At 50.9% G+C, this 18,602-nt stretch overlaps 1 protein-coding gene across 1 annotated transcript in view; it reads left to right on the top strand.

Annotated features, from left to right (window-relative positions):
- LOC111159787 (anoctamin 2) overlaps positions 1-18,378 on the top strand; it is a 329,770-nt gene extending 311,392 nt beyond the window's left edge. Inside the window, exons 21-25 of the mRNA XM_022522388.1 lie at positions 1,956-2,108; positions 2,471-2,523; positions 4,447-4,628; positions 15,729-15,834; positions 17,773-18,378. Of these exons, the coding sequence (XP_022378096.1) occupies positions 1,956-2,108; positions 2,471-2,523; positions 4,447-4,628; positions 15,729-15,834; positions 17,773-18,042 (764 nt within the window). The 3' untranslated portion in view covers positions 18,043-18,378. The remainder of the gene's footprint in view (positions 1-1,955; positions 2,109-2,470; positions 2,524-4,446; positions 4,629-15,728; positions 15,835-17,772) is intronic.
- Positions 18,379-18,602: the final 224 nt, after the last annotated feature.

Raw genomic sequence — 18,602 nt, 5'->3', positions numbered from 1 at the left:
CTGGAGAGGAATTTAAACCAGTCTCTTCAGGCCTTCTCAGTGAGGATACTGAAGCCCATCGGGACAGAGAGAATTACGCAAAGACATATGGCTAGTGAGAAACACCTCCAACTCTGGAGGTCAGGCCTCCCGACTCTAATTCAGGGCTTACAGCCTAAATTTGTGTCTGTGTAACATATCCGTGTGCAGTCTATGTCACAGCCGCTCGTAAGAGTTGATATTTATCCCAATAAGGGATAACGTTATCGAGCAATTATTAGGTGGCAGACGCTGTTCTAAGCACCTGATTTGTGCAATATCACTCACGCTTGTGACAACCTAGATGGGCATCGTCATTCTCCATTTGCAGTCGAAGTAACTGAGACCCGGAGAAGTTAAATAACTTGCCCTTGGCATGTAGGGGCTTCCTATTAGACTATGGCTTTCCCAGGACTCGGAACTGTGGTTGCTGAGCCCCTAGGGATGGATAGAGCCCTTGCCTGTCTAGTGAAAAAGAAGTGTGAGTAGATGAGTCACAACAGCACACGATGAGAGCTGTAACAGAGGCAGGAGCCAGGGCAGGGCGAGGGTAGAGAAGGAGGAAGGGACTTCTCTGAGAAGATGGCATTTGAATGGTCTTTGGGCTGCAGAGATGTTGTTAGCTGGAGAGCTTGTGCACAGGCGAGGGGGGCACCTGCTGCCTTCCAGGAAGATCCCAAAGGGGAGAAACCTGGTGCCTAAAGCCAGAAGCATGCTGGCTGTGGGGGAGATGTGGAGAGATAGGGCTAGAGAGGTACGTGGGGAGCAGACCATGAAGTACCTGCCTCCCGAGATAAGGAATTTGGCTGATAGTCAGGAAACAGAGGGGAGCCCAGAGCTATTTTTATGATACGTAAGTGCCAGGATCAGGGGGAAGAGGCTATAGAAGCCTGGACAGACTGGACAAGGGAAGCAGTTAGGGGGTTGGGCTGTGACCCAGGCAGACGCAATGAAGGGCTGGGCACCACGCTGATTGGCACAGGCCTCCTTTCTCCTTTGCTCACACTGCTTCCATGGCTTGGAATGCTCTCTTCAGCCCAGGCCCATCTTTGAAGACCAAGCTTAGGTGTTTGATCTGGAGGCTCTCTTCAGCCCCCACCATGAATGGGCTTGCGCTCCCCCTCTCCTGGGTCCCCGCTATCTCTGACACATTCCTCATTCTCTCTTGGCATGCAATCTTGGCGCTCATCTTTGTGTATGTTTCTCTCTTCTGCTTGACACTCAGCTCACCAAAAGCAGGACCAGACCTTTGCCTCCTGAAATACTTGGCAAGGTGCCTGACTCTCAGTGAGCTCTCAATAAATGTGTGATGAATGAATAAACTTTCTAAAAACAGTGACTATTTATATGGAAAGATGAGGCCCAATTTGGGAGGTGATTTTTTTTTTTTAAGTGACCTTACGGGTTGGCAAACTATGGCCCATAGGCCAATTCCAGCCCACTTTATGTACTGCTTTTGTGAATAAAGTTTTATTGGAACACAGCCAAGCTCATCTGTCCATGTGCTGTCCCTAGCAGCTTTCGCCCTACAATGGCAGGGTTAAGTCATTGTGACAAGATGGTGTGGCCTGCAAATGGAAAAATACTTACCATCCGGACGCTTACTGAGAAAGATTGTCAACCTGTGAGTTAGAGGACCAGGATTAGTGGCTGGAGATAAAGAGTGATGGAAAAGAGAGAGTCAAGACTTTTCTTTTTCTCGAATCTCCTCACCACACTTCACGCAGAGTCTGCTCTGCAGCGATGGCCTTGGCCCATGGGCCTGCAAGCGCTGGGAGAGAAAGACCATAGCTGTGGGGCAAGAAGAAGCGGGAGCTGGGAGACCAAGGCGGGAAAGAGACCCCGAAAGAAAAGACAAGGGGCCGTGGCTGCAAGGCCAGGTTGACCTAGATCCTGCTTCTTCCTGGGGAAGCTCCTCATGCTCTTCTCTCCTTTAGTCATCCAGTTTGGCTTTGTCACCCTCTTCGTGGCCTCCTTTCCTCTGGCACCTGTGTTCGCCCTCCTCAACAATGTCATCGAAGTGCGGCTTGATGCAAAGAAGTTTGTGACAGAGCTGAGACGGCCAGATGCCGTGAGAACCAAAGATATCGGTATGTCCCCTGCCTAGAGATCATGGCAGGCCCTCGCCTCCGTCCATCCCCTCGGGCTCCCTGCCGCATCCTGCCATCACTGTCTCACTCTGGATTCAAGAGGGCTGGGGGAAGCCCTTGCCTTACCGTCCCTTGGAGCTCCTCGTCCTCATATCTTCGGGCTCTGGGAGGCCTTTATCCACACCCACTTGTCCCCCTGATTTCCAGGCGGGCGCACCTAAGCCTTCCTAGGCAAGCCCATTCCTGGGGGCCTCACAGACCTCCATGGTACCTTGTCTGTGGATCCTCACCCTGAGCTGCGGCCTTGTTGTCACCAGACCAAGGGTGGCAGCGAGCCCGACGCGCTGCTCTCTGTCTTACAGGGATTTGGTTTGACATTCTCTCGGGGATCGGCAAGTTCTCCGTTATCAGCAACGTAAGTTGTTCCCTCCGTGACACCCTAGCTCTGTGGGAAGGGAGCTGCCGAGGGGGCCTCTAGGGGAGCTGCGGCTTTCAAAGCAGGGTCCCAGGCCTCGTTATCTCCCAGCCTTTTATTCTGGAGCTTTGTTCAAGGCCGCCTTGAACAAAGGTGAACAGGTTAACCTTATTAAGGTTAATGGCGCCTCCACGCCTTCTGACTCCTGCAGCGGCTGGGCTGCGCGACGCTCTTGTTCATTTCACTAAGCAAAAGTTAACTATCCACCAGAATGCATACCTTGGCCTTAAGAGTCAAAAATCTGATCTTTCTTCAGAGCCAAGAATAATGAGGAAAGAATTCCCCATATCTATCCATCTCTTTCCTTTCTTTTTCTACTCCCAAGCTAAACAGTACCTGGACTGGTGCCCAGGTCCGTGGTTCCTCATTACGGTTCCTCCAAGCTGTCAATGCGGAGTCGTAATTATTCCCACGGACTCTGGCATGCGTAGGTGAGGATAGGACAGACAAGAAGAGGGGTCCTACCTGTTGTGACCTCCTTAACTGCCTTGCCAGACATGTCAGCATTTCAGGGGAAATCCTGCTGGGCCCAAGCCAATGGCAGCTTTTGCTCCTGCCTTTTGTATGGATGGTGGCCCGGCAGGGCCTTTTGTTCCATCTCCCCAGAAACTCCCGCCGGCCTGGCACATACCAATAAAGCCACGGCCCCTTTTCCCCCGGGAAAGAAACCTTGGTTCTGGCTGGGACTGGGTTGCCTGTTAAGAACACATAAAATGACTAGAGAGGCAGAGAGAATCAGCCCCCTGCATTTTGAATGCTCAAAGTAGGAAGCGCACATCTTAAGGCTGGCAGATGAGGTGGAATTCGGAGACTAGATCAGTAGCTACTTTGGAGTTGTGTTTACTAGGAAAGGGGCCTTGCATACTAAGCACTTTCCACCGTAGCACAGAATGACAAGAAGTCTTACCTCCCTGGCCTTTCTAAGACTTCTTTACTTATCTGTAAGAATGGGAGAGCATAAGATTACCCGCCAAAAAGGATCATTCTGGAGATTAAATGGGAAGATGAAAGGACGTAGAGCAAGAGCTCAGTAAGTATTTACTCATTCTCAAATATGGTTATGGCCATCCATGCTCATATATACATGTAGAAAACAATACCTAAACTACATTAAAAAAAATAGCTTTAATTATTGGTGCAGAATACAGTATAAACACCTGCCAGAAAGATTTAAGATTCTTTGCAGAAAGTACCTCCACATTCAAACATGCCGTCATTCACTCGCTGTTTGCTTTGCTCCATAGACAGTTATAGGACACTTAAATATGCCAGACAGTACATTGGGTACGTGTGGTTGGATCCAGCAAGACCCACTCCTACCCCCACGGGGTCTCAGTGTTCTTAAGTCCAATGGATGAAAGCACAACTTCCTTCACGTGCTGTGCTAAAAAGTGCTGAGAGACGATGGTCAAACGGAGGGAACTATGGTACCATGTCCCTGGTACTCCTGGTTCTCTGGTGTCCCGCAGAGGTAAAGGTTCGTCGTCAGCCAGTGTCCTTGCACGTTGCCTCTAAGTAGCACTCTTGTCACTCTGAGTAATTTTCTCAGAAATTCTTCTACTCTGCCTTGGCTTGGCCAACATCATTGTCAACTCCGATTTTTCAGAGGGGCTCACTCCCACCAGAACCCAACAGTCCACACTGGCTTAGTACTCTCAGCGGCCAGCCACTGTCCAGTGGGTTCACTTACACATATCGAAGGTGGGAAACTGCATGAGCTCCAAGTAAGGGCTTCTCTATCAGAGTGGTGCCTCTGGATAGGGAGCCCAAGAGGGACCCGTCCCTCAGCCCAGAGGGACCTTGTGCCACCTGGACAGCATCCGCCCTGAACACCCCTCAAGCCCCTGTGCTTCTGTCCTTCAGGCCTTTGTCATCGCCATCACCTCCGACTTTATCCCCCGCCTCGTGTACCAGTACGCCTATAGTCACAACGGGACCCTGCATGGCTTTGTCAACCACACCCTCTCCTTTTTCAACGTCAGCCAGCTGAAGGAAGGAACGCAGCCAGAAAACTCACAGTTTGACCAAGAGGTTCAGTTCTGCAGGTAAAGTAATCGGGTGGAGGAGGGCGGTAGCAGGTGACCAGAAGTGGTAGATCCAAGGAATTATCTGGAAGATCTAGATTTATATCACTCTCCTCTCCCTCTTTCTCCTACCCTCAGCCCCCTGCATCACTATAAATCGATTTCAGTGAATCAGTAAGTATTTATTGAGTGTCTTTTGCCAGACAGTACAGAGCAAAGAAGTATATAGCCTTGTTGTTACCATCAAGGCCTTTGTGGTCTCGTTGGAAAAATCAAGCAGAGCAGATGGGACAGAGCGTGCTATTCAGGGACTCTATCTAGTGTGGACCATGAGCACTGGGGGTGTTTAGAGGAGAGGAAGATCCGTGGGGGCTAGAAGGGAAAGGTAGGCTTCCTGGAGGGCCCAGGAGGAGATGTAAGATGGAAAGAGAGTCTGCTACTTGGGGAGTCAGCATGGTCTAAGTCATAGGATGAGGATGAATTTGAAGTGTTAGATGAACACTTAGGGGCTAGGTATTGTAGTTAGCAAGAAGAGCACTTAGAAGATAACAAAAAGGAATAGTTTTGGAAATATAGTATATCAGAACTCCTAGGATAATATAAGCCAAAACATTGTTGAATTTGAATAGGTAGGATGAAGTCGATGATAGGAAATCTTGATATATTGCAGGAATTGTAATATGATGTGAGAATGATAGGTAAGGTGTAGGCTTAGGAAAATTAGTCTCAGAAAGAAGTATGGACTAGAATTGGGGGAACTCAGGGAGGGCAGCTAGGCTGCTGCCATCATTCAGGCATGAACCACGGCAGACATGGTCCAGGGTGATGGAAGGAATTAGGAGGAAGTGAGGAGCTATTTACTGTAATACATGGTAGCGTTGGTGGCAAAAGAGTAAGAGGGAGCCGGAGCCAAGGATATCTCTCAAGGTTGGGCTGAGGTCAGATGTGGGTCCATTGACAGCGATGGGGAAAATGCTAAGAGAATCCAATTTTATGGCACATAGGATGAATTTGATTTCAATCACATTGATTAAAAAAGAATGGTGGGAAAGTTTTTACCTAACTCTGAGGCACAACTAAGCTGGAATTCCTAAGGGGTCCAGGTCAGAGTTGTGGTTGAAAACCATCAGCACAGGGAACATGGAAGCCAAGAAACAGAAAAATCCACTATTAATTCAAGAAGGGCAAATAAAGAGAGGAACAGATAGGAACCAATTTGGTATGAGATGAGATGATAGTAAAGGACTTTGGCAAAGATCACAGATCATACACCAAAAAGCATAGAGCAATAAATACAACAAAATCCAAAACCTAAGAAAGGTATTGAGGGATAAATGGAGGGCTTTTCTGGGCCATCCCCGAGCGTGTCTGACGTAAGTGCTGGTGACCCTCCGTCAGAGAAGCAAGGCCTCAGTGGTTCTTGCCACCGGGGTGACCATGGGTACAGCTGTCGTGTGTTCCTGCTTGGTACCCAAGGCCTGCTGTCCGAGAGATGGCAGCTCAGGTTCAGACTCACAGTCTGATGCCACACAGGAGAGATGACGATTGGTCCTCCCCACCCAGATGACCGAGTGACGCAACCGTACCCCTGTGTGATTGCAATGGGAGGGTATCTGGTCCTCGCTGGGAGAGCTGTAGGGTTGTGCTCTAGCCGACCAGGAGAAGGCTCAAAACCAACGACCAGATCCAAGAACAGGTAAGTAAATTTAGTCACAGATAACGATTTCTGTCAGCCTAGATGTTTCCAGTAACTGCACAGCTGTCGCCACAGGGAGTCTCACTCTGGGACTGAGGGCCTGTGCAGGCAGATTTGCTGCTAGGCAGTGCACAGCGGCCACTGTGCGCCCGCCACGCTGGACTGCCTGTCCTTGCCGCTAGGTTTTGGCCCACAGATGCGACAGACGTAGTTCCAGCACATGGAGGATGTGTCCCAGCCGCAGGCTTTCCTGGTAGCGTCCAGACCGGCTCCAGCAGGGTACATGAAGTCGGCCAGCAGTCGGCACTGCAAAGTAGTATTTCCAGAATCGTTTCTGTAACCAGAAGGTATAGGAATGATCTCGAAGCTCCCCATTCTACCGAGGCTTAGAAGGGTAAAGAACTCGCTGAGTCACTGGGGTTTCAGGGACAGATCCTGAAGTAAAACTCACGTATATCCAAGAAAGCAGGTCAGCCCCCAGGCACGGCAGGGAGCAGCACCGTGTGGGTTGTGGGGAGGCAGGGCTGACACTGTGTGTTTTGTGGGTTTTTTTAAAGATTTATTTGAGAGAGAGAGACAGAGAGAGAGACCTCCCAGGTCGGGGGCAGTAAGAAGAGGCAGAGAGAGAAACTAAGCAGACTCCACGCTGAGTGCAGAGCCCGACACAGGGGCTCAGTCTCATGATCCTGAGATCACGACCTGAGCCGAAATTAAGAGTTGGACACTTAACCCACTGAGCCACCCAGGGGCCCGCTTTGTCTTTCTTCCCTTCCCTTCCACTCCACTCCCTTCCCCTTCCTGCCCCTGCCCTTCCCTCCCCTCCCTTTCCTTCCCTTTCCCGCCCCTTCTTCTCCCCTTCCCTCCCTTCCCCTCCCCTCTCTCTTTCTTGGGAGAGAGGCTCCCCACAGAGCAGGGAGGCCAATGCAGGACTCCATCCCAGAACCCCGGGATCATGACCGAGCCAAAGGCAGATGCTTAACTAACTGAGCCAGCCCAGTGTCCCATCCCCCTGAGTGTTTCTTTAGTCAGTATAGAAGCACTGAGGGTCTGTGACCTTGTGCCTGACCATCGGAACTTCCAGAAATACTGTGAATATGCTTTCCAGATATATCAGGGGCTTCACTGGCTTAAACATAAAAGGACTTGAATGGGCCGCCACATTGAAAGTTGAAAGTAGTTCTAATTTTAGGCAAGACAATTCAATCAAGTCTGCCTACACCAAATCTTTCTCCACCTCCCTCGCAGTACTACTCCAGTCAACTACCAGCAGCTCCTAGGTCCAAGTCCAAATGGGAACATACCTCTTTCCCAGTGATCCTGCAGAATTCTCATTGGCTAGGATCAGTAGGCGTGCCCTCCCCAGAACCAGTCATGGTAGCTAGGGGAGGAGCTGGAGGTGGGAGGTGAAATGATCTCGGTCTGAAGCACCAAGTAGGAGAGTAGGAGGTAGTTGCGTGCGGAGAAGTTAAGGTGACTGGATACAACAGCAAATGTCCTGCACACCAGGTATTACTAGTACACACGGAGCAGGTCAAGCTTTGTTGCAGCTGCTTCCAGAGTTCCTGGACTGCCCAGCCAGCTCCAAAGCCCCAATAACTCCTCTCTCCATTGTTTCCATGTAAGCTGATGGAATCATGACTTATTGGGGACCCATTAAAAAACAACAAAGGGGCGCCTGGGTGGCTCAGTCGTTAAGTGTCTGCCTTGGGCTCAGGTCGTGATCCCAGGATCCTGGAATTGAACCCCACATGGGGCTCCCTGCTCAGCGGGAAGCCTGCTTCTCCCTCTCCCACTCCCCCTGTTTGTGTTTCTTCTCTTGCTGTGTCTCTCTCTGTCAAATAAATAAATAAAATCTTTAAAAACAACAACAACAAAAAAAAACCCTCTTCCAGCAAAGTGGCAGAATTATTACTGGGCGCATGTGTAGAAGTGTGTTCTGTATTTCTGCTAAGAAAATGTTTCTGCAAGATGAAACCAAAATGATTTTTGGAGCATCTGACATGATTTCCTTACCCAGTGCCAGTAAAGAGTATGGGTTCACTGTGCAATTATTTTTGAGACCTTACGAGAAAGGCTTGTTGCTGGTTCCATGATAAGGAATAAGACACAGTACCTCCCTCAAGAAGTCTAGATGGAGGAGATGAGCAAGTAAGCAGGCAATTAAAGTCTAGCTTTAATAATTTATAACAGGGTAACTTCAGGGAGCTCCGAGAGCCCCACAGAAGGAGGCACGCATTGTGGTGAAGCTTCAGGGGAGCTAAAAGCTGGAGGTCAAACATTGTGCAAGTTTGGCCAGACTGATGCTCTTGACGACGCTCCTCGTTCGCACGACCAAGCTGGCCTGGGAGGGCTGGGAGGAGTGCGGGGCAACTGGAAGGGAGCCTCAAGTGCTGAAGAAGGTCTGGGGAGAACAAGGCCTTCCAGGTGGACAAGCTCCTTGGTGCTGGGTGGTGGGAGCTGGAGTGGTGGATAAGCTCTGAGGGCGAGGAGGGAAGAGAATGCAGAAGCCAGACTGAGAAGAGTGTGGTGGTCTTACGGAGGTGTGTGGACTCCCCCTTGGGGCAGTGGGGAGCTGCAGGGAGCAGGGATGAGATCACACTTGTCATTGGGGTTCTCTCCGGCTGCAGTGTGAAGGCTAGTGGGTTACATTCGAAACAGAGATGCTCTACTCTACGGTATAAACAGGTGTCCAGAGCCGGCTCAGCCTATTATCTGGATACGACATACCAAATAGGTGTACTTCGGGGCTACCTTCTCCTAGAGGGGCAATAATTATTGATGGAAATCTCTGCCTCAGTGGGTCCTACTCGCCACATGCTGTGGGAACTTGGCTGGCTCACCAGCGTCTCAGGAGTTTTAGAGGGGAGCATAACCTACTCATGAAAGCCAGGAATCATCAGTGGCTGTAAGAGATAGCAATGAGGGGCACCTGGGTGGCTCAGTGGGTTAAGCCACTGCCTTCGGCTCAGGTCATGATCTCAGGGTCCTGGGATCGGGTCCCGCATCAGGCTCTCTGCTCGGCAGGGTGTCTGCTTCCCCCCCTCTCTGTCTGCCCCTCTGCCTACTTGTGGTCTCTGTCTGTCAAATAAATAGATGAAATCTTTAAAAAAAAAAAAAAAGGAGATAGCAATGAAAGAGAAGGAGAGAGAGAGAAGAAGAGAAGGAGAGGGAGGGAGAGAGAGGGAGAAGGAGAGAGAGCTCTAGAGCTAGTCCCAAAGCCAGTGTTTAAAACTGCTTCCGTGGTGGGAAATGAAAAGTTTGTCCTGATTTTCTGGCAAATAGTGTTGGGAACTCGATGACCCTTCTTATTCTTAGCTTTCAGTGACCTCTGGAGATAAATGTGGTCACATAAAACTGAGGGCTCGGGCTCCAGTTCAGCCTCGCCAGGCATCGAGGTATCCTAAAAATAGCAGTAAACGTTGGGACACGTCTCCAGCTGCCCATTTGAGATGCATTCCCAGCATTTTGGGAGCAGCGTTCATTTCGGTCCTCTCACTGCTCTGGTGGGGCCGCTCCATAAACAGTCCGGGGACGTGGGTCTGCGGGCAGGAGCCATGGCGGCTGACAGGGCGGAAGGGCTACCGTGTCCTGGAGGGCGGGTGGTGGTCCAGGCTCCCGGCTCCACGGGAAGGGAGCGAAGGGGTCGGCAGGGGAGGGCCTGGCTAGGGAGCTGACTTGGGCCTGGTCAACCCAGTGGGACTGCTGGGGGCTGCCGAGCGTCGTTGGGGGCGTCTGCCGGGTTTCTCTGCAGGGCCTGAGTTCTTGCATATCCCAAGGTCACGTGACAAGTCTTCGGAGAGGCGAGTTCTCTTCCTTCTGAGGCTGTCTGTCATCTGCTCCGTGAATGCAGAGGGAGAGTCAGCTTTTCCGGGTGTTGCCATTACTGATCTTTATCGACCCCTGGATTAATGTGGCTCTCATTAGTTCCTAATTGCCTGTACTGTTTTCCCTCATTAAGGGCCAGTGTCAGAAGGCAGTTTAAAGTAGCTCAGATGGAATGAAGATATTGTATGTAATTGTGTTTAGCATGAAAATGACACTAATTGCCATTGGGACTATTAAAATTTTTTTTTAACATACCACTGTTTGGAGTTGAGAACCGTATTTACCGTATTTACTAACTGATTCATAATGTAACTAAAACCTCATTTTTGGAAAAAGCCATCCCTGATCGTTGATGACTAAATCCTCCGTCTGTAACTTCGGTATCCTTCCCACCCACAGTGGTGTTGGATGAGGAGGAATTGTGGCAGATGTCCCCGTCACTGTCACTGGCCACCCCTGCAAGGGAGGATGGGCGGGGGACATCTGAGCGGGGAGTCTCTCTCTTCCCCCTCCGCATCTCAGTGTCCCCATCTATAGCAGACATGGAATGAATGATCTCCAAAGATTCTTTTCTGCTTCTTTCTAAAAAAAAATAATATTTCATGATACATGTAATACTAAAAACTCTAAACATTAACGGGCAGCCTCTCCGACTCTGTCCCACATCCGCCCTCCCCTCTGCCTGGTCCTAGGCACCTCCCCAAAAGTACTCACGGCGGGACATTTCCACGCGTCTTTCTCAGGCTTTCTTTTGTGAGTTAACATCAAGTGAGCTCATAGAACCTTTACGGGGTTTCATGGCTTTGTTTTACAATAATGAAATACATTCGGATTAATAGGAATGTTATTTCTTTAGGTAGTGTATAAATTCAAACTCCATGTGATTTTTCATAGTGTTAGAACAATCTAGATATAATCTTACAGTAATTTAGAGCTACAATATAATGATGATTTTTCTACCAATTTCACTTTCTGTGTATGAGTCTGTCTCAGTTAACGCTATAATTTTGCTCCTCAAAGCTTAGTATAAAAATGTGAGTCCACCAAGTATTGCCATTAATTATATCCTCTTGAAATTGTGACTTTTTTTATTTAAAAACAATTCTGTATACATATGTATATATACAAAAGGAAAAGTCTTTCTAGATCATCCTTACCCCAGTCATTCTTTCCCAGGAGAAACCATTGTGTTTATTCTTGGTGGAAGCCTCCAGAAATCAGTCACATGCATTGTCTTATTTAATTTTCACTGTGCTTTCCTTTAACATCTAACATACATGCACACACACGCAGGCCCATACTCATTTATTTATGGTTGGTGGGTGAGAGCTGGAGCACTTCTGTGTGCTCAGCACGGAGATGTGTGTTCTACAAGCTCCATTTTACAGGTTAGAATGCTGAGGTTCAGAGAGGAGAAACAGGTTTCCCGGGGTCTTATAGCTAGTAAGTGACAGAGGCTACTCCCAGTGCACACTTGCTTTTTAGACACTCCAGTGGGTTTGTAATTGCAAGCCTCTCCTTATTACGAGACTCTCAAAATTAATATTAAGGCTCAAAGACAATAAAGAGAGCTCTGGAGGGGTGAGGATGAGGTCTAGGAATGGCTTCTAAAAATCCTAACTCTGAACTTAAATCCCAGCCAGCAGGTGCAGGAAGGGACCAGATGTGGGGGTTCTCCCAGTGCTTGGCCCCTTAGGGAGACTTTGGGAGAACCGCACTCCCTCATCCAGGAGGAAGCATCTGGTTTTGAAAGGCCTTTGAGCTTCTGGGAATGGAGCAGAAGTTCTACCTTCCACGGGCCTGAGGCTTACCTATTTTGTGCCATTTACCTGGACACAAATCCTGAGAGAAGCCCCTGGCAGTTGTGGCTCCGGCTGACCCTTTCTGATTCATATCAGCGTGGGGGGAAACCTGGAACATCTGTGCCCGCGAGCTCAGAGACACCCCCCCCCAAGAATGCCAGAAGCCCTGGGAGCAGTTGTGTATGTGCTCTGTCCTCTTCCCAGGAGCGGTGTCAGCCGCCTCCAGGCAAAGGGGAAAGAGTAGCTGTTGTTGATGGGGCACATGTCCCTGTGGGATGGAACATTGAGGCCACTTTGTAAACCAGCACCTTGGCCATCAGAACGTTGGTTAACTTGCGAGAAGACATAGAACCAAAGTGATAGAGGTAACATTGAGCTGTCACCTGGTGACTCTGAAGTATATGCTTTTGCCAGTGCTGTGCATGGGGCTTAGATACCAGACGGACCTGGCCAACAGCTCATGTGGTGGACACAATGAAGGTCATTGGTCACTGGTCTTTTTTTTTTTTTTTAAGATTTTATTCATTTATTTGACCAAGCCCAAGCAGGGGGAGCAGCAGAAGGAGAGGGAGAAGCAGGCTCCCCACTGAGCAGGGAGCCTGATTCGGGGCTCGATCGCAGGACCCTGAGATCATGACCCGAGCCGAAGGTAGATGCTTAATGACTGAACCACCCAGGAGCCCCATCACTCATCTTTTGTGGCCATTTCTAGTCTTAAAGATGATTATCTCTTTAAGTAGTATCTTCTTGTTACTCTCTGAAAACATTTGATAAGCTTGACTTTTTAGGATGACACTTGAAAAAAATGATGAAATCTGAATTTACATTGGAATGTAAATAACCAGTTCTTTCCTGGTGGCAGAAGCTTACGGGAATAATGTTCTTCAATCTATGAGTCATCGTTCATGAGTGGGTTAGGAAATCACTTTAGTCAGTCATGATCAGCATTTTAAAGACGAGAATAGGATAAGACAGAAGACGATAGGTTCAGAAGATGTTGGTTCATCGCACATGGCGAGGGTATGATTTTCAGCTCAGTGATGTATACTTACGTGTGCATTAATGGACAATGTATTTCTCACTACCGTAGGTCATGGGTTTTTTTTAAAGTTAGCTTCAGAAAAGGAGATATGAACAGATGCATAACTCATTAAACTGTGCATTGTTCTTTTCCGTGGATCATTTGTCCTCTAGTTCCTACCAGAACTACCTTTAGCCCATTGGCATAGTGGTGTTTTCAAATAAAGCTTTCTAGAAATATCTGTGTTAATCTCTCCCCAGATCTTTGATTCAGTGCATGTGTTTGTTAGATTTTAAAAATGTTTTGGACACTCAGGGAGGGCAAAGGGACATTTCCAAAAGCTGTGGTGAGTTAGTATCAGAGGTGGGACCAGGATTAGATTATTTATGGATTCTTTCCAGACTGGGAAAAGAGGGGTGAGCAGTGGCTCCTAGAGCAAGGTCAGTGAGCAGCTGTTCCTTCCTAAGTGGAGCTAGAGCACGAGAAGAACAGACTTTGGTTGTAGCAGGGGAGATGGGACTGACCTGCGGAAGGGCGCTAGGTGTCGCGCCCGTCCCCCTGAGGTCTTGAGAAGAGTAGATAGATCCACTTTTGCCGAGAGGTCCTTTGGGGGACAGCTGGAGGGGAGCGAGCTTGAGCTTTTTCCCACCCAAAGGTGTCCCTCTTCATTTAGCCATGCTCTCCCTCTCTCCCGTTAGCAAGCCTAATCTAGGGCTGGCCGTGCTTCTGTCCTCGGCCATGGGTGGATACGCTGAATCCCGAGGTGAACTGCTGGGCTGCAGTTAGCTTTGCTTTTCAGCCGGATGTCAAAGCAAGCCTGCGACAGCTGTGATCAGCTGTTGGAAGGGCGGAGGTGGGGAAGGGGCAGCTCCTGGCCTCCCACCCAACCCTAGTCATCTGCTTACTGTCCACGTCTGTTTGTCTCTTCCTGTTCTTCCTCTTTCTGTCGCTCTGCCGTTTTCTGTTTGTGTGCATCTCTTTTCCTCTTCCTCTTTTTTTCCTTCCTTCTTCCTGCATCACTGTGGACAGTTGGAAGCCACCGTGCTTTTACCTGGATCTTTTAGGGCAGCTGGCTCATTCCAGGTGGGGAAGGGACAGAAACCTCCCATTTCTGGGGCGCCTGGCTGGCTCAGTCCATTAAGCGTCTGACTCTTGATTTCGGCTCAGGTCATGATCTCAGGGTGATGGGATCTGGTCCTGCATTGGGCTCTGCACTCAGTGGGGAGTTTGCTTGAGATTCTCTCTCTCCCTCTGCCCCTCCCCCTACCTCTCCCTCTCAAGTAAATAAATAAATCATTTTTAAAAACCCCCAAACCATTTCTGAATCCCCTACCTCAAACCACAGCTGTTGGCGAGGTGCTCTGTGACAAGAGAGGAAAGGTCCGCCTTCATCCAGACTTGGATTCTCATGTTGACTGTAGTCCTTGCTGGCCAGAGAAGAGACCTGGGCAAGTAACTGACCTTCTCTGAGCCTCAGTGTTCCCTATATTCTATGGGGATATCAGCACCTGCTGGAAGATGCTATGGAGATTGAATGAAAAAGCTTCCAGAAAAGCTCCTTGCTCGGGGATTGGTGCGTATGGCATGTTCAGTGCAGGTCATTTTCCTTGTTGGCCCCTCGTCACGCAGAGTCCCCACCTTGCCTGCCTTGGCAGCCTGCACCCCACTCGGTGGCCTGACACCACCCCAGTCCTTCCCCCCCAGGGCTTGTTTTGCTTTGACTAAACGTCAAAGATCTGTTGAATTCCATGGAGAAAACAGTTCCATGAAGGGTCATAATTCTTCTGGTACTAGCTCTTGTCACTTTTCCAGGCTTAGAAAAAACAGTGAGTCAGAGAAAAATAAGCCTTTTTTTTTTTTTTAGAGGCGGGGTGGGGGGGGTCGTGGGGAGCAGAGGAGGAGGGAGGGTGAGAATCTTAAGCAGACTCCCTGCTGAGCACGAAGCAGGGCTCGATCTCACCACCCTGAGATCGTGACCTGAGCTGAAATCAAGAGCCAGACGCTTAGCTGACTGAACCAGCCAGGTGCCCCGAAAATGAGTGGTTTTTAACAAGAGTCATCACAGAATTGGGAGTGAAAAGGCAGCAGTGAGGAAAATCTCTCCACGGGTCTGAGAAAGAGGCGTGAGCTAATGTCAGGCACTGACATTTTGTTTCTTAAGCCACATGGACAGATTGTAAATGTGGACAGTAGGATACTGACCATCCATCCTATGACAGCCATTCCCCCAAGTCACTCAACCTTGAGCTTGGTTTGAGTCAGCCGTCCTTGGCCTGCAAGAACACAGCCATCTCTATGGCTGTGGTCCTAGAGCAGCCAGCCAGGAAGGAAGCCTGGGGTTGTCTGCAGGCACCTGTGTCACCACTGAGCCCACGGGCTGCTGAGAACTGCCCAGTTTCTGGGCCTCTCCCTCCGCTCTTGAGCTCATGGGCCAGTGGGGCCAACAGGGACCCATGGTCCTGGGCTCTTCTCATGATTCCGGGGTTCTTCTGGAAGAAGAATCCATGTGGAAGCCGTGAGGGATATTAACAAGAGAGTAGGAAAAAGGCATTTCCAGGCCAACACTGGGTGTTTTTTGTTTGTTTGTTTTTTAGGACTTTGGTCATTTTATGCAATGGACACTTGTTGGTGGGGCCGTGAATTCCTCCCTCCCGCTTCCTGCTAATTCCCACGTCTGGGAGCCAGGAGCTTCCCTGCTGCTCTGTTTCTTGAGGGTCAGAAGCACCCCTTGCCCTCCCTTTCTTCCCGGTCCTAACACCACATTTCTCTCTGGGCAGGTTTAAGGATTACCGAGAGCCGCCGTGGGTCCCGAACCCGTATGAGTTTTCCAAACAGTACTGGGCCATTCTGTCTGCCCGTCTGGCTTTTGTCATCATCTTCCAGGTGAGCTGTTCGGATAAGGAGGAGAAGCCCGGCTGCGGGGGTAGAGACAGCCATGTCTCCTTGTCTCCCCCTCTGCTCCGTGTGTCCTTGGTGCTGTGACACCGGGGTCCCCAAAAGCGGAGGAGGCAGGAAGCGCTCTCAAGAGGACCTCCATTAACGGGTGGATTGGCAGAGAACAGAACGCAGAGTAAGGTTACAGGACAGATGTGGGGTAAGATGCAGGGTGGAGATAGATTCCCACTGAGACCTAAGACAAGAAAGGAAGCGAGAAGGGCAGCGGGGACCAGAGTCTCAACCCTGCAGCAGACAAACAGGCCCGCCTGGTCTCCGCAGCCCAAGAAGGGGCTCGAGTTCGGAACCGTTCTTCTTGCTCTCGGCTGGCTCCCTCCTTTGTTAGTGTGCTCTGGCCCCTGAGACACCTGGCGAGGAGGGCCCCAGAGCCATCCGGCCATGCCTCTGTGGATGAATAGCAAACTCGAGCCCCCCGATCACTATCTCTGACAATAGCCGTAGCTCAGGTTGCATGGCTGAGAGCCGCGGGTACGCAGCCCCAGGTCCCACACGGGTTCCTGCCGCCCTTCAAGCAGGAGCCCGGATCCTTTTCTCTTCCACTCCCTCTGGCTTTTGTATTCCCTGAAGGCAGATCTCTGGGGGGCTCTAAGATATCCTGCCCCGACCCCAGCCCAGGAAGTAGAGAAGCCCATAGGCTAGTCTTTCACCTAAAGAAGATAGCCCTTCTTCCTCTGGGGAGATGGGGTGATGGATTTGAAAAGCTGCTCCCCGCTGCAGGCGTCCCCTGGCTTTCCCACAGGTCACATGCTACACTCGTTAATTGCGTAAAAGTTAAGAGAAGAATGTGACTTGAAGCAGTTCTAGAGTGTGGGAAGCCCCCAGGAGCCCCTGGAAGCTGCAGTTGGTCCCCTGGCCCTCCCCTGGGCCCTTAGGTGCGAGTGAGATTCAAGGTCAAGGTGGGAATAGGTTGGAGCCTGGAAGACAGCCGTGCCCTAAAGATCTTGTCCTGGGTCCCATCGCTGTCCCTGGATCTCAGAGTGTGTGTGATCGGCAGGCAGAGAGTGCCACAACTGGGGGAGTGAACTGGGCAGAGCATGGCTTGGGGAACTGGGCAGAGCATGGCTTGGGGAACCAGGTTATAAACGAGCGGTCACATATTGGGCCGAGCTGGCACTGTTGTGACATGGTCCCCACTTCTGTGGAAGATGCTGCGGGAAAGGGAGTCCTGCCCTACCTGTGCTTGCGAGACAGGGATGGGGCTCAGAAGGTGGAAGAAGGAAGCCCATTATGAGTGCGCACAGAGGCTCGGAATGGAGAAGGGAGCGCTGGAGGCAGGGTCCCTAGCCTGGCCCATGTGACCAGCTTTGCGGGATGGAAGAGAGCAGGATCGGGTGAGGGTGAGGTGGGCTGAGGCCAGTACTGAGCACAGAAACCAGACGTCTGTCTCTGAGCTGGAGGACAGAGGGCAGGCTGGGAACAAGAGAGGAACAGCTGGCTCAGGGAAGCCTTGGAGAGGCCAGTGGGCCCTGTGCCCACTTCCCAGGGAGCGCTGGAGCAGGGCGCTGGAGGCTGAGAGGCCGGCCAGGAAGGACAGGATGGGACAGCCCCACCCCATGTGAGCTGTTGACTGATTTCATCCCCACAACAACCTGGGGAACAGGTACTCTCAATTCTCCACTTTCTACCTGGGGACGCTGCGAGGCCCCTCGGCACGTTGGCTCAGAGCACTTGCTAGTAAGTAGCCAGGCCAGAAGGACACAGTGGTGTCCTGCTTCCAGGTCTGTGCTCACCACAGCCCCCACCTCGGCACCACGCCGCCCGCCCCGCTGCTGAGACCATCACTGATGGGGAGGGGTGGCCAGGGGCGCCCTGGTGTCCCTTGGGGCTGGGCCTCTCCTCTCAACCCCTCTCCCTGGCTTTTGGCAGAACCTCGTGATGTTCCTGAGTGTCCTCGTGGACTGGATGATTCCAGACATCCCCACGGACATCAGCGACCAGATCAAGAAAGAGAAGAGCTTGTTGGTGGATTTCTTCCTGAAAGAGGAGCATGAGAAACTCAAGCTGACGGACGAGCCGGCCCAGAGGAGCCTGGGAGGGGGACGTCACAGCAGGAGCCGGGCACCCAGCTGGGCCCCCTCGGGCCAGAGCCAGCCGGGCAGCATCGCATCCTCTGGTTCCCAGCACACAAACGTGTGAGCGAGCCAGCCCCGCTGCGGGAGGGACACCGCAGCCGGGGACCTCACAGAGCACGGCTGTGCACCTGCGCGGGCGTGGTGGCCTGCATTTGCCAGGGTCTGGCCTGCTGGGGTCTCGGAAAGGTGTGTGTGTGCAGAGAGGTTAGAGCGAGCGAGAGAGTGAGCACAGGCAGGAAGAGAAATGGGGCTGCTTCTCGGAAACTTCAAGCTAAAGTTTCTTTTAGGTCCTCTTTGTATCCTTTTAGGGGCGTGGTACCCTATTTTGAGTCACTTGGCAAAAGAAGGGGTATCTTGACCCCAGAGCACCCAAGGGGCATGAGCCTTCCCTGTGGAACCTTAGGTGTCCTCTCTCGGGTGGCCACAGGCTGGGAGAGAAGTGAACCCCCATCCTGAGGGATCCCTCACCCCTTCCCATAATCTCCCTGAGCAGAGTACCTCTGAGTCACTTGCAGCACCCACTGGGTGCAAATTAAGTTGCAGGGCTGATCGCTGCGGCCACTGGACTGTGATGGTGAGTGGCAGAGGTCCAAACCCGAGCTTGTCCCCAGTGCGTGTCACGGG

The sequence above is a fragment of the Enhydra lutris genome, unplaced genomic scaffold, assembly GCF_002288905.1.
Source record: "Enhydra lutris kenyoni isolate GAN:26980312 unplaced genomic scaffold, ASM228890v2 scaffoldscaffold69, whole genome shotgun sequence".
NCBI lineage: Eukaryota > Metazoa > Chordata > Mammalia > Carnivora > Mustelidae > Enhydra > Enhydra lutris.
The sequence above is the reverse complement of the archived record's forward strand: the minus strand, read 5'-3'. Positions and strand labels throughout refer to the sequence as shown.